The 15,410-nt window shown below is 36.0% G+C and overlaps 1 protein-coding gene across 1 annotated transcript; it reads left to right on the top strand.

Annotated features, from left to right (window-relative positions):
• Window positions 1-2,481: 2,481 nt before the first annotated feature.
• Window positions 2,482-12,663, top strand: Smp_137120 (hypothetical protein; the record flags this gene model as incomplete). The annotated part of the gene is made up of 2 exons (XM_018792829.1): window positions 2,482-4,342; window positions 12,565-12,663. Exons 1-2 carry the CDS (start codon window positions 2,552-2,554, stop codon window positions 12,661-12,663), a joined length of 1,890 nt encoding a protein of 629 aa, XP_018644172.1. The 5' UTR covers window positions 2,482-2,551.
• Between the last annotated feature and the right edge of the window lie 2,747 nt (window positions 12,664-15,410).

The raw sequence follows: 15,410 nt of genomic DNA, 5'->3' as shown, positions 1-15,410 counted from the left end.
TGATCCTGGAATCCAAATTCCAATTCTTTATGTTTAGTAACATTCAGCTAAATAAAAGAAAGGAAATTTATTTACATTCCGTTTTATATTATATTTCAAAAGAATGACAGTGTTAGTACACACCAAAGATTGATTAATTATTGGTATATATATATAGTCCATTATTTATTTTTTACAAGCTTTTATAATGACCCCTTTTCTAGGAATTCGCAACTACAGAAATTACGAAGGTCTATTTATCATTAATTTATCGACCACCACATATTATTGTTGTGTAACTGAGTACATTTCAATTAATTAATCGAATTATTAACAATTGACCAGTTAATTATTAAAATAATCTTTTACCATATGCTAAAATTTATTGATTGATTGATTTTATTTCTGAACATTATTGTCATCATTACTATTACTATTATTATTATGAGTAGTAGTTGTTGTAATAGCAATAGTACAATATAAAATGTTATGAATATGTATATATGTTTATTGGAGTTATGTTCAATGAGCTGGGTGACTTAGTCGTGAACTTTTCATTATCTTTCTAGACAACATTTTTAAAACGGCATAGAATATCATGATATTTAAAACGTTATGTAAGTTTCTCTAAGCTTCTAGCTGGAAAACTTAAGCTCTTGAGGAAATCAAGTCATGAGTGATGCGGTTACTACCCGAAGGTATCAGATGACAGTTGCAGCATATTGCAAGATGACTGAAGTTGTAAAATGCTAACTATCATATAACATTTAAGTGGTTTGATCATAACATTCGTGCTTCTAAACCTTGAAGCTTAGATCGGAGAGCAATTTGTTGGGTATTTACTGATTATTAGCCTCAAAATAAGACGAAACGGCTGTCCAATTCACCTATTCTCAAGAAGGAGGATTCGAACACACGAACCATATGGCTAACGAGAAAATAGTTGTAGCATTGTCTATTTCAAATCCACAATGAAGAGGAGCATTCCCAGAGTTAGAGTCTTCTATATAAAATCTGTAAAATCGATTAAAAAGTACATTTATGGATTCATTTATTTGTTTTTATGGACGAAGATTTGGAGTCTAAAAGGAATGTATCTTCAGTAATTCCTTATTGATCCTGAAATATTTTGCCAAGTTGTATACATACGACATGATTAGGTACATCAAGTTGTTTTATAGATTTTATATGGAGGACCCTTATCACACTTTTTTTTTCTTTTTTGATTAAGAATTAAACACAACCAGTGTTAAAATGCCTCTCTTTTCTTTTTCGTCTTACGTTTCGTGGGTTCGAACCCTCACCTTCTGAAGCAATGGGCTGTATCCTAATTACTACCTACTATTGTTATTAGATTTCGTTCAAACAAGCCTGTTCATTATGTTTTGTACGTTCACAAATGCATCTTAGTGTTAGATTCAAATGTCACAGATAATTTTTAACTTCCCTCATAACTTTATTATGCAGGGTGATGATATGTCATGTTTAGTCAGTAAGGTCAGAATGATATAAACTAAGTTTACCTCTCTTACCCAAGTGTGTGTGTGCGTAAAACGCGCAACTGAATTGTGGGTTTATTTGTTCTATTTTGTCATGTATGCAAATGCTTATATGCACATACATATTAAACTTAAATACAAAGCTTTGTTTGGCTTTACAAGTGAAGAATAACAGTAATAACCAAGCTTTTCGCAAATCGGTTAATTTTTTTCATATCTCCACTATTTACTTATAGCGCGTCTATTAATTTTAATTTTACTGCAGAAAAGTTGATACAACTGATCACCCTACTTACGCACATTGTTACAGCCACCTAAGATGCCAAAAGCGAATATGCGCGAAATATTTCAGTTTGTCTGCATAGACAAAATATTGATTGCGTTATGTTAACCTCCCCCCATTAAATTAATGATGAGAGACGTAAGTTAGCTTAATAGGCTTCTAGCGCAGGCTTTCAACAGCCAATGTAAAAATGACCTAGACAATGTGGGTCAGGAATGTAGGCTTTAAATACATTCTCTTACTCCCCCCCAGTTGGTAGATCAATGAGAAGGCCCAGATGAATGCGAAGGTCAAATCAACCCCCAGCTTTTTGACATCCGTTGTGATAGAGAGTGTCGCTTGTATACTGTATTATTAACCAATCATGAAATAGCAATGAGAATTTTGGTTGGTCTATCTGTAATCCACCCTGCCTGTTGTTCAAGGCTAATTGTATATTTATGTGTATAGGTGTATGCGCTCACTAGGTGTGGTCAATATTACGATGTGTTTGTATAGTATATGTTTATTTAATTTCATTAAACCAAATAGATAAACACACCAACGCACGGACAATTGTTTGGTTGTCGTACATACATTTTTATGCATAATCTAATGCCACCCTGTCTAGCTTGACTCTCATTCGTTAGGTCATAGAATGAGCGAATACGTATCTCTTCCACTCATTTAATTCAACCGCGTTATATGCGTCAGTTGCACGGTTAGGCCACGATTTGGATTACTACATTACATTGTATTAATCAACCAAATTCTGAGGTTTCTGTAATATTTCACTATTCTGGTTTACTGCATGTCATTTGGCCCTACTAATTTATCACAGTTTCCAGCTATGTTAGCAACCGCACAAACTGGAGGTCCAACTGCGTTTGTTGCAATTAACAACATGTTTCCTGCCTCTCCATCTTCGTTACCAAATTCCCCAGGAACAATATTGTCAATGTCAACAAATATGATGCCTTCAAATATTAATTCAACGCAAACGTTAAACCCCGGATCATTTCTACTACCGCCTACTAACTTCCCTCCAAATCCGGCAAATCTCACATGCACAGTTCCGCTATCGAGTCCACCACAACTTCAGACACCAATTCTTCCATTCTTCGCACCTACTTCTGGTAATCTCACGCCATCCAACTCTTCATCTCTATCTATGCCGTCGCCATTCGGTGCTCCGATGTCTCATTTTGTTCATCCAGGACACAGTAATTCACTTCCCACGTTTTCTTCATCTGTATCTACATCTGGGAACCCATCTACACTGCCTGTGTCTTTATTTCCATCTAATAATCAAATGCCATCAGGCATCTTGTCTTCTCAACCAATGGTACTACCTACACTCCCTGTAGCATTTAGTAATCAAGCTCAAACAAATTCTGTCGGTGTCTTACCCATTCCCATAGGAATACCTCAATCCCTGCCATCTAACTCAATAACAGAGACAACGAATTCTTTTCTCGTATCATCCTCCAACTATACAACACCAATTTACACAGCAACCTTATTCCCTTTAAATAATCCTACTATTTTGCCGATCACAACAGTAGCCAGTTTGTCTTCCAACCCAACCTCTTATCTCCCATCTACCAATGGTGATCATGCTTCGACAATATCGTCAAAAAATGAAAAACCTCTTGTTTCAGTCCCTGCAAAAGTTGGTAATGTTAGAAATCTACAGGCTTTAGAAGCAGTTGACTTTCATCGAGATGCCATTTTGGATGCTATTGATAAGTTGCGTGAAAGAAAAGCTCGACCTGATTTTGAACGTATCTCTTGTCTCTTAAAAAGACATCAAAACATAAATTCAGAACAAACTCATTTATGCCTTCAACGTCTTGCTGATGCTGGAGCGGTTGTATGCGTTGATTACAAAGGTAATTTAAGCTATCGGAATCCATCGAAATGGCGTAAAACAGCAGCGACTTCCGGTACTGGTAATACTAATTTGCCTAGTGTAAGTCATAAACTAGTTGATGCTATTCGTAGTCTTATGGAAAGTAATTTATCGAGTCAATCAACACAGTCATGTACTAATTTAATTCCATTTTCACAACCAGGACCAAATGGTGGTTACAGTCTTTTTCAAGTTGAACGAGCTTTACAATTTTTAAATGATTTAAATAGTTCACCTAAATCGATCCCAGAGTTAACTGGAGCAACTCTTCGTGTCTGTCTCGATCGTGAAGCTACTCATGGAAAACTAGCTAAAACATCAGATGGACGTTATATATTAGACGAGACAGGAGAACATAAAAAAGCCTATATGAGTAATAGTAATATGCATACACCTTTAATGTCTAATAAAAAGCTACTCCCACCTAATACTTCATCCGGTGTTTACCAAACCTCCAATGGATCATGTTCTAAAGTGACTAATAAATCCGGACCAATTGACCGTAATATTACACCTACACGACTTCATCCTTTAGCAGCTAAACAAACTCCTAATATCACTAATGGAAAACCTGTTAATTTATCGCTTACACCTAATTTTTCAATGCCTCCATTGAGTTCCGGTAGAAGAGGACGTCCACCGGGTTCAAAAGCTAAGAAAATTTCTAGTGAGATAAATTTATGTGAAAAAGTAAGCGATTGTTATACTCACATTTACCTGTTTCATTGAGTAATATAGTTAGCCTAGTCGTTTGTTTATTTTTACCATTGTTATCCTTTTGTCTCATTAGTAGGTTGTCTATTTTATCTCAAAGGTTTGTACTTAGGCAGCCAATCGTAAACTCTTTAGTTATATATATATATACCTGTCTTCGTGTGATAGACATACAAGCACTCCCCTATTCAGATAGTCTGTTTCGCAGCCAGAAGAATTCATCTGCTGTTTGATAATGATATTCTTCATATCGCTGTACATATATTGTTTATGTCTCATTGTCGTATACCATCCTCATTATAACTATGAATAGATCTATGATGAGATCATTAGTCTTTAATTTGTTTTCAATGGATCAACATAGGTTTTATTTCATTACAGTCGGTCGCTATCGTATATAGGTTATGTTATATTATTAGCGATCTAATCTAGTATCAAATTTTAATCGGCAATAAACATAAGCACTGTCTTCATTCTTCTGTGTAACCTTATCCATATTTTCGAATCGGTAGACAGTATATGATATTTGTCATTATTACTGTATACAAACTGAATAATTAATTGATCTTCATTTAAATTATGTATTCTTTGTACACAGGTTACTGATATTCATCATCACTGCGCATTTGTTTTGTACACTTTTGAATTAGGTTATATTGTGATTAATGTAGCAAAAATAATTACTCTTCGTTTATGTCTTCCCCCTTTATAGTGCGTAGGTGTTTCCTGGTATAATTTAATGAATAGAGATTGACACTGGTTAATGTTTATGATATTAAGTTCTACCCTCTTGTTTAACTGGTCTGGCTGACTCCCCTGGTCTGACTCACCTAATATGTTTATTGATTTATAACATTGCCTGTATTTATCATACGTCTAAGGCATCCCTTCTAACTACATTTTTATCTATCCAACCAGTCAAGGGAGCGCTATATCATCAAGTGTGATTGTTTTAATGTTAGTGAAGATTGTTCGTGTGTCTTATGTCTCTTACATAGTTTGTGCAACCTTGTGTTTTTGACATTTATAGCGCGATTTTTTGCTTTTCATAGGAAAATTCACATTCACTTTTAATTACAGACAGCATACAAGTACAGCATATGGTTTCAGACATATGACACGGCAATTTGATTTTGTCGCTCAAATTACTGGTTATCTAGTTCATTTGAGGGGGCGACTAACTGAGAGTTTTATAGAATAGATTGTAGCTAGCTGTGGGAACTCGTTAAAAATGAATCTACACAAAATTTACATACGTTTTCAATTCTTTATTTCCTGAGTATATTATAGACAGTATATTGTATGGCGAATTTCCGGGTTGTCATTTTGCGACATTGATTGATGACTTATTCGTGTTGGGTTGACTTTTATGCACTACTGAAACTCATCTGAACCATGATCGATTGTCTAATCAATAAAGAAGTGTATATACTGATCCAAAGTATCGTATCTTTTAAGAATTTTTGGCCTAAGGTTGTAAAAGTTACTTTCATTTAATGGGTCATAGGTCCGAACTCTGCTGAATGCATATCAGTACCAATAGTTGAATAGTAGCTTCCGTCGTCACAGCAATTTCGAGTTCATTGCACGGATCCTTACTTGAGTACTAAGTTGCACCGTCACTACTCGGCTGTCCAAACATTATTCTGTAAAGTGGGATTTGAACTCGCAACCCAATAGCTGTAAGCAATTCACCTCCAAGCTACTACTTCACTCCACGTATCATATAATCTCAGACTTACTGTCCGACTGACTCGCTCACTGAGTTATATTTAACATATCCTTGTTTCAATATGTATTTGTAACCTCACTTTTATTTTATAAGGCTAGATTTCCCACTTAAATATATGTAAATCTCTACCAGTATCTTATGTCCTTTTTTACCTTATTCTTTCTATTGTCTGTCTTGTTCCAAAATTTCGTCCTAACTGGTTGGAAAGGAGTTAGGGGCGGCCAAACCAAAACGTGGCATCAGTCCACAAAGTCACTAACTTCTAGTCTGAGCCATGTTGGCAGATGCAGACTACATGGCTCAGAATTGATCACAATGGCGTAGGTGTATACACTCTTTATCTTCCCTTAAACCTTAAGATTAAAATTGCTTCACAATGTTCTTCCTTCCTATACTATGTCCTTATATACAACCTATCTTTTATATACTACCACCACTAAATTAACTATTTCTATGAATCCGGTGTTCATCTTGTTGTGCTAACGAGGTATGGCAACTTGGACCGATGCATATGTGTGCCTGGTCCTACGTTGTAGCTGACTGACTGACTCAACTGAAGTATGTCTATCTTTTATTTTCAATTTTGCTTTTCGTTATAAACTTGATCTGCTATCTGCTGACAAATAACCTTGAAATCTAACGATGAATTCAATTCGTACAGTTAATCATCTTACTTTTACTTTTTTTCTAAAATCAAGAGAATCAAATGTGTGAAATTACCAACTTCGTCTTCATTGTTTTGGGTTCCATGAATAGTATCAAATAGTATTGATAATAGTATTAAACATAACTAATTCTCACGCCTTGATTTGAGTCCGAACCTGAGTAAATGAATTTGTACTTGGCATTTATTTATTATTTATTTAAAAACATAAATGTTAGTACAAATGGGCACCGAATACATATGCGCCAGTAGTAGTTATCATTGATTTGTGTGAGGTCTGTGATACTACCCGCGTGCCCAAACCGAAACGGGTGGTTCCCTTAAGGGGCCACTCCCCGAACCTTTGACCTAGAGGTCTAAAACACAAGGTAGTGGGGCAACGTAAGGAGATGCAGTTCTATGGTAACCGGCTACCAACAGTAGATTCACACTCCATTTGTTCTCTCAGGATACTGGAACCCATATGCATGATTGGCTTGGAATCAGGATTTGCCAACTCCCCTAGGTGGATCCTCCATATCCACCAAACCGGTTAAAGCGACGAACATTCGCTTTTCGTCCTCTCGATTTCGTAAACAGCACTCCAGCTACGAGAAGACAGTGAGTAGGACTTCCCTTGCAGTGGTGGTATACGCGTGGTCATGTTGCTATTTTTCAGATAGTTAGTGAAAACAATATTATCCATATGTTTCTTTTGTCTCAGGGTTAAATAAATTTCATTCCTATGCTCAATTAAAGTTAATAGCTGCTAGGAAGTAATGATAAACAAGGTATAATTGCAGTATACACTTACCATTATTTATTCTCTCATCTAGATATCTACCTATCTTTTTACCTGATCTACTATGCCTATTCTATAACTACATTTGAGAGTTTTACTTTCTGAAGCATGAATTAACTCATTTAAATAGTCTTTTATCTTTCCCAGCCTGTTACTAGCATCTTGCGCGGAAACTATAAACAGATAGTAGTATGTTTTCTAACTTTGAATTGTTAAAGTCTCTATCGAACAGCACGCAGATGACTTAACTCTTTGCCCACGGATTCAATGCAAATGTGTTAAGTCCGGAGAGAATGTTACCAGACAATTACCTACTGTAGAGTGAGTCGTGCGGGTTCTTAACATTGACTAATCGGTATTAAGGTTATTACTCTTGGGTTTTGTAACACATTTCCAAAATACATCCATCACATCAGTTTTGTCGTTAAAATCGACCCTGAATATTATGAACCCTAAGTCATCGTTTTCAGAACAGTTTTAGAATGCCAAGGGTATTGCTTCTTCGAATAAACGATAGGGAATAATATCGTCGAATTTTGATGTTATCGAGAAGTGTGGGTGATCAAAATTTAGGATCCCTTGAAGCTATGGGAACTTTCCACTTCATAGAAAACCTAATAAAAAAGCTGGCTTAGTCTTGGAGGCCTAGTTGACTTAGGAGAGAGGTAACAAGGGATAGTGTTGGCTCTGTATCTTTCTCTACCTTCACTATGTGTATTATAATTTCCTATTGAGATAGGTAGGGCATTAGTGGTGTTTTCCTCGTGTATCCTTAAATATTGTAGTTGGACGGCAGACTGCTTGAATCTCGTTCATACGAAAATCATGATAGTTGTCAGTCGGTTCTCTATTGTCACCTATAGTTGTTTTTTATAGACTGGAGATCTGGACAACGAATTATAGAACAGGTTTTGTTCTCGTTGTGTATATATGCTTATCCTTTGTTGGATGCTATTACATCTTATAAACACTACAATTTTTAATACCTGATATGTCTTCCACTAGTTAGGCAGCGGCCCTCTCTGGAACTATAAAGTGAACTACTCTAATTCACAGTAGTTTGGAGGATTCGTCAGGCGAAAGTAATCCTAGATACTATGTATATTTTTTCTCTCTCAACAGTTCTATGGATTGTGGCCTAGATATCTCATCCTCTTCTTTTCAAAGAAGCTTATTTGATAGACGTGTAACGAACTAATTCGCTGGCTGTCTAGGCATGTTGAGGAATCGTTTGTATGGTTGGTAAAGACTAGTATGTAGTAGGTCGAATAACTAACTATTATTCACAGCCTTACATAGATTAAAAGCAGTTTCTAATCTGTCTCAACTTTGGGTACAGTCAAGTGCTACGCTATGTCTTCTTGCTGCAAATTAAGCTGTACTAACAGATCATAATTCAACTGACGGTCGATGACTCAGATTTTTATAATATCCTGTCTCCATTTCTCCAACCCGTCTGGACTCTGGCCATGTTTCAGTATGCGTATAACGTGTCTTGATTTCCGTAGTCATTTAGTTCTTCAATATAAATGGTTTGATGTTATCGAATATATCCCACCTACCATTACAGGATAATATCCAAACAGCTAGGTTTAAGGTTAGTGGTTGTTGCTCGACATGGAATACAGAAGTGTTATGTCTTGGTCAAGGTCGTCGCTAATTTGTTATGACCTTACAAATTAAACAAGGACGTAACTCGCGTGAATTATCCACCAATAGAAATACGACTTCTGCGACCTTAACACGGTAACAATCAAGGACGTCCAATCAGTATGAGTAATCTCGCGTCCTTATTGGTCCTTAATCCGCCTAGCCCGTCCACTTGAGTCCAGAACACCAATAGCACCTTCTGCTATGCGAATCGTTTATTTCAAGCATACTTTGTTTATATACCAGACAGGCAGACCACATCACACCATAAAATAGAAAATAATATTTGTACAAAATCAAGCCAAATGTGGCTGTGAACGTGGGAGACAATGATCAATAAACTGAGTATAATATAGGGAACAGTAAATCGTATAATAATAATCAATAGGTCAAAATGAAGCTTATAATAAGAGGAATATAGGTATACATAATCTAGTTACTGAATAGTTGAACCATAAGAATAGATATATAGTAATCGTCCATTAATAGGTCCTGGGAGTTACCCGTACTTCTGTCTTCGCTAGAATATAACAAAAAGCACTGACTAGACCATTAAAATAGTGAATAAATTCTCTCGTGGTCTTGCAACGGCCTGTTCATATGGCCTCACACAATATTTTGATGCTTATTAGTTTATTCAGGCCAATTATAAGTATATTAATATGCGTTACACATATTATCGCATGTCTTTCTGTATCACCACTCCGTGGTTAGTCTAACCGCAGAAGGTAGGGTGCATGTACATCGTTTGTGTGCGAGCAGTGTATATGCAGTTGTGAGATCTGGCCCCACATATATGAAGAAATTTGAAGACTGTGTTAAATCATCGTTGTTGTCGAAAGACTGCTCGCATTCGGTGGTAAGTAACGCTGAGGTCTGGCTACCTGAGTTCACGCAGTTATATCAGTATTGGCATATTGAAACAGTATTTGGTCGGTTTGTCACGTTTTTTCGCATATAGTTTCAGAGGCCTCCGTTCTACTGATGTGTAGACTGGGTGGAAAGATGAAGTGATCAATTTGTGACATGATGCCGAGGAATGAAGGATAGTTGTATTGACATCCTTTGATTTTTAAGGACCTCTCGGATACAGTCTTGAAAATTGTGACCCCAGTAGCTTGGAACGTTATATGAAATGAAATTCTGTACCGATCCTGGTGTAGTGCTCTTTCGCATTTCTCACAAACTATTTTAAACTTATGGGAACTTACCTGGTTTTATTCGAACTTATGTTCTTTGATATTATTATCCATACTTTTACCATTTAATTAACCCATCTGTGATGCTGTCATTACTTTTTATATAACTCGTTTCCGTGTACACTATTTCAGAAATCCATTTGATGTAATAAATAACGTAAAGAATCGTAAGAACACCTCTGATTTCGATTCAATGTGTTCACACCCTAACAGGGGTTTTACTATACTACAAAAAACATCTGTGTTTCAACGTCGTAGATTAGCACGAAACGAACTGTTGTGTAGTACACTCGGCATTCGATAACTGGTCAAATGTCATTTACATCTACGTGACGGATGTTTTCAATCATGACAATTTGCTGGATAGCTCATGTTTCTGAGTACTTTGTCAATAGGATGTTGCAAGTAAGACGACCACTCGAATAAAAAAGAAATCAACTTTTCCCTTCTACGTTTGGACCACTTTTGAAGAAATCCGACATTTTTCGCCAGTTATACAAAACGTTGGTCCACGTAATACTGCTTTATGCTTGCCAAGCTTAGCTTTTATGAGTCGAGGCTGATTAGTGTTTTATCATCGATGATTCCAAAGTTTTTTTTAAACCTAGTAACAATATCGGTTACTTAATATGAGGCTTTCTCAAAGTGTGTTCACGCGTTAAATAGCATTATACGATCAGTAGTTCTATTTTCAAGACACTGTGGTGGTTGTTTCATTCCTGTTTGATACATGATGTTTCTTACATACCAAGTACTAAATGGTTCCGCTAGGATTAGTTGAGGAGAACTCCACTGAATAAAATATCTTTGTTTTGGGTTCTTACTTCCCTCATAACTTAGTGACTTGGGAAGTTATCATGTGATTATTCCTCTTCAAATTTGCCATCGATGATGACATTCTGGAAACAGTTCTGAAGGAAGTGTGTCAGTGGTGTGGATCTGCTTTTTGAAGAAAGCCGTTTTGGTCTCGATTATATAAATGACACTGTCTTTCTGTATTATGATACACACTATATTAATCACATCCAATCGATTCGTGATTATTGTCCGTAAATATGGCATGTATCTTGCTAAGTACTTCTGACTGATAGGAGTCTGTACCTGTCCTTACTCTTTGTGGTGATTCGTTTGAAGTAGTCGGAGAATTTGCGTCTCTCTGTAGTTGTTAATCCTGGCGGTTACGCGGATCACTAGATAATGGAAGCCAGAGAGGCTTATGCCAATCTGAACCATCTTTGGCGCCATCATGATTTTAACCTGGCTGTAAAAGATTGGATTTACAACGCATCGGTTAGAGCATTTTCACTCTGTAAAAAATGTGGCCCCTCCATACCGAGGATGCCCACCGATTGGATCATCATAGTCTTCAAAAGATTGCTGACATCCAGTGGTTAACACCATGTTAGTAATACTGATGTCCAGGCGCAGTAACGATTATTCAATTGGTGTTACTATCTTAAAACATTGACCTTGATGTCTTGAGTATGTGTTGCGAATGTCGTCGCTGTGACTTCCACATTGTGCATCAGCTGCTGACTCTGAGACCGGGTGAAAAAAGTGGAAGTGGTCAGTACATGATATGGCTTTGTGATACAGATCTCCCTGAAAGGTTGTTATCTCTTGACCTGTCATGACTCACTTGTTGAGGTCCTAGAGATGATGCAACTCAGTGGCTTGAAATGTTAACAGACATTGTTCAGAATAGAAGTCAGTGGTAACCCTACCATAGTTTCCTTTTACATTCTTCATGAAACTAAGAGGAACTCTCCTAACTTGAAGAGGTGTTCCCAGGTTTTTTTATCTGGACTATATTTTCTAACATACTATTTTTGTTCACTTTTTCAACGTTACTCCCACTCCCTCCGTTATTTCTGTTCAATTTTATCTTTTTGTGTTTTGTATAAATTTTTGGTTTCCAGTTTTATCTGAATGTTTGTCTATCAAATAAAAATAAGTAAAATAATATGTGTGATCTAAAAACAGAGTCATTATTAATTGGAGTGGAGTTTCACTTTTCGTCTGCCTAAACGTTTACCGTTAGTAAGGATGGATGCTTTTTGAATGCGTCTCGCATGGTTGCTCTTTCTCTGACTTTCATCATAACCTTTTCTTATTCTTCTTTACATTTGCTATACTGTTTTATGTGACTCTCCTCTTTTTTCTATATTTAAGTGTGCTAAAAAAGCACTATATTTTCAAACAAATTCCATCGATGTTTCAGTAGCTTATGAAACGCGAAGTGTTGGGATACTTATTGGGAATAAACCATGAATATCTCGTCTTCATAATGACCAATTGTTTTTCATATACACATACATCGTCACATTATTTACATACTTATGGTCTGCTTTTGTGCTGCTAATGAACAGTGGTCAGAGTACCCTTAAGTTGGACGTAACATTCCATCCCATCGTCATGAGATCATAGGGAAGAAATAGAGAAGTATGGACTATTTGGCACGTCACGACATAAAATAAAAGCAATCGGAAAGTTTACCAAGCTTAAAAAGAATAGAGTAACCTGGACAACGAGCTTGAGGCGTTAACTGTTTTCGGCCAATCAGGTGAAAATAAGTAGATGACTTATTATGATGTGTTTAAGATCTTTTCTATCATAGCCGTTGCTAGTTTGTGATGGAACCCCAACACTAATTACTAACTCTATTTCGATGGATATTTCTCATTAGTTCGGCAGTATACTTTAGGTTAATGATATAGATACCGGGAATCTCAGCTAAATATTACCCCTTACCGTCAAGACTTGTGTACAGTTCTTTCTACAAATGAACCAGTGGATTTCGAAAACTATCAAATGACAAACAGCTTAGCATGAAAATTTTCGTCGCATCAAGGAATACAGGATAGTTCTCTTCAGTACGCTTCTTTTAGTGGTTAGTCCGTCCAAACGACACACTGTCCTACTTTTCGCGCACTTATTCTGAGGCCAACATGCTTACTGTATGTCATTACCCGATTTATATGTCCTCCTACGTTTATTGTCTTATCGACTTTTGACCAATCAGAATTAACCTGTCATATGAATCGTTGATTCACGTTTTCTAGGCCATAGCAAGACAATATCGATCTTTTGGTTTTTTTTCTAGTTTCTCTATCAGGTTTAAACCAAGGCTTAACCTATCCTGTCTTAAAATTCTGGTAGCTTTCTGGGTCACATGTTCTGATTGGTTTATCGATTAGGTACATATTATTTATTGCAAATGTTAAGTCTCCTTGGAAAAAGAACACTTCTCGAACCGTTAGAACAATGCATGCATGTTAACAAGGTAGCTTATATGTATATTCACTGCGGTGCTTGCATTTTACTGACAACAAACACATGTGGAGATTATTTGATAAAGTGCCAAACATCTACTTTCTGTAAACTGTTAGTTTCCTTCCAAATGTAGTCAATTACCCTTAATCAACAAATGGTTTAAAAATCTACCGATTTTTGGTCTGAATAGCGTGCTTGTCGGTAAGCGTTGGTTTTTTACTAAAGATATCATTTTTGCAGTTTTATCACAGTTGTTGAATCTCAGAAAATGTCCAGATATCTATAACTGGTGCTATGACCATCATAAGGGGGTTGCCTAATTTTAGTATCTTGAAGATAATGTACACAATAAACTTGGCTGTAGATTTTTCTTAAGTCTCCACTTTTGTCATTTATGTTTAAGTAGACAAGTTCTGTATAACTAAGCTGCAAAATGTATTTTCTCATTTCAATACTGGGTTGTGCTTATGTTTCTGGTACTGTTACGCAGGGATTCTAGGACTTAAGATATTTACAACTTAGGGATATCCTTTGGTCCATTTTTCATCCTTTTTTATATAATTATTGACTCAGAAACGTCTAATGTTCATTATTCACAGAACATTAGTATATACATGTTTTTTCCCACTATTCAACAATGAGTCGATTAGGTTTCAAAAAGAATAGACGGTATTATGTATACTTGATTTGTTTTGATACTGATTTTTACCTCACCTTGGTTTTATTCTTTTCTTGGATCGCGGGAAACCTGCATCCATAAGTAAGTTGTATGAATAACATATTCACAATCTTTGTTCAGTCTTCAGACTAAGTTCTTTAAGGTGTCAATTCAGTAATAACTGAACTTAGGTTCTGGGGAATTACTCATCTTTCAATTTCCTTTAAACTTCACAGACTAAAATTAGTTTATAGATTTTAAAAACTTTAGTAGTTATAGTTGTAATAATACGGGAAAAATTCGTTGTTTAACATCTTTCTTCTCACTCTGTACATACCTGATAAGTTTTAGAAATCGAACAAAAATTCCTTATATAAGTAATGGAAAATTGATGATAAATCTAAAGTTCAACTTTCTTTTTTTCGTCTCATCGAAACTTTTCAGATCACTCGTAATGGGTCAGTCACAATTGCTGTTAGTTCTGTATATAAGGGGTTTAAATTCTTGCAAATCGTCTAACATAAGAGTGTTCTCAATATTCATTTTGAATATTTTATTTTCAGAAAATAAAAGTTGAAAATTCCTCAACTGCATATGGAAACACAACTACTCCTGGCGGAGTAGATTCCAATACATGTAATGGATTAAATACTCCTTCCTTATATATATCTGATGCAAACTCAAGTGGCCTAGTTCCAACATCATGTTTTACTTCACATGCAACGAGTGAACTTCCATTTTCTTCAACAATTCCAGTTCTACCTTCTAGTTCTTTTATCACTGTAATTGCTTCTACCAGTAACAATTGTCCGAATATTTTACCTGGAACTATTCTACCTACCCATTTTTCTGCAGCATCAAGTATACCTATCGATTCTTCTCTGATGACGACTATTTCATCTCCATTTTTGTCTTTTCCATTATCTCAAAGCTTATCATTACCACCATTGTTTTCTAATACATCGAATTTATCGCATGATTTTACTAGTTCTCAGCTAACTATGCCTTTAAAACCTGATAATGTATTAACACCTGATTCATTTATGTCTGACATGAATTGTGATACAATTGACAAACAAGAGGAGAA

The sequence above is a fragment of the Schistosoma mansoni genome (genome assembly GCF_000237925.1).
Source record: "Schistosoma mansoni, WGS project CABG00000000 data, chromosome 3 unplaced supercontig 0233, strain Puerto Rico, whole genome shotgun sequence".
NCBI lineage: Eukaryota > Metazoa > Platyhelminthes > Trematoda > Strigeidida > Schistosomatidae > Schistosoma > Schistosoma mansoni.
The sequence above is the reverse complement of the archived record's forward strand: the minus strand, read 5'-3'. Positions and strand labels throughout refer to the sequence as shown.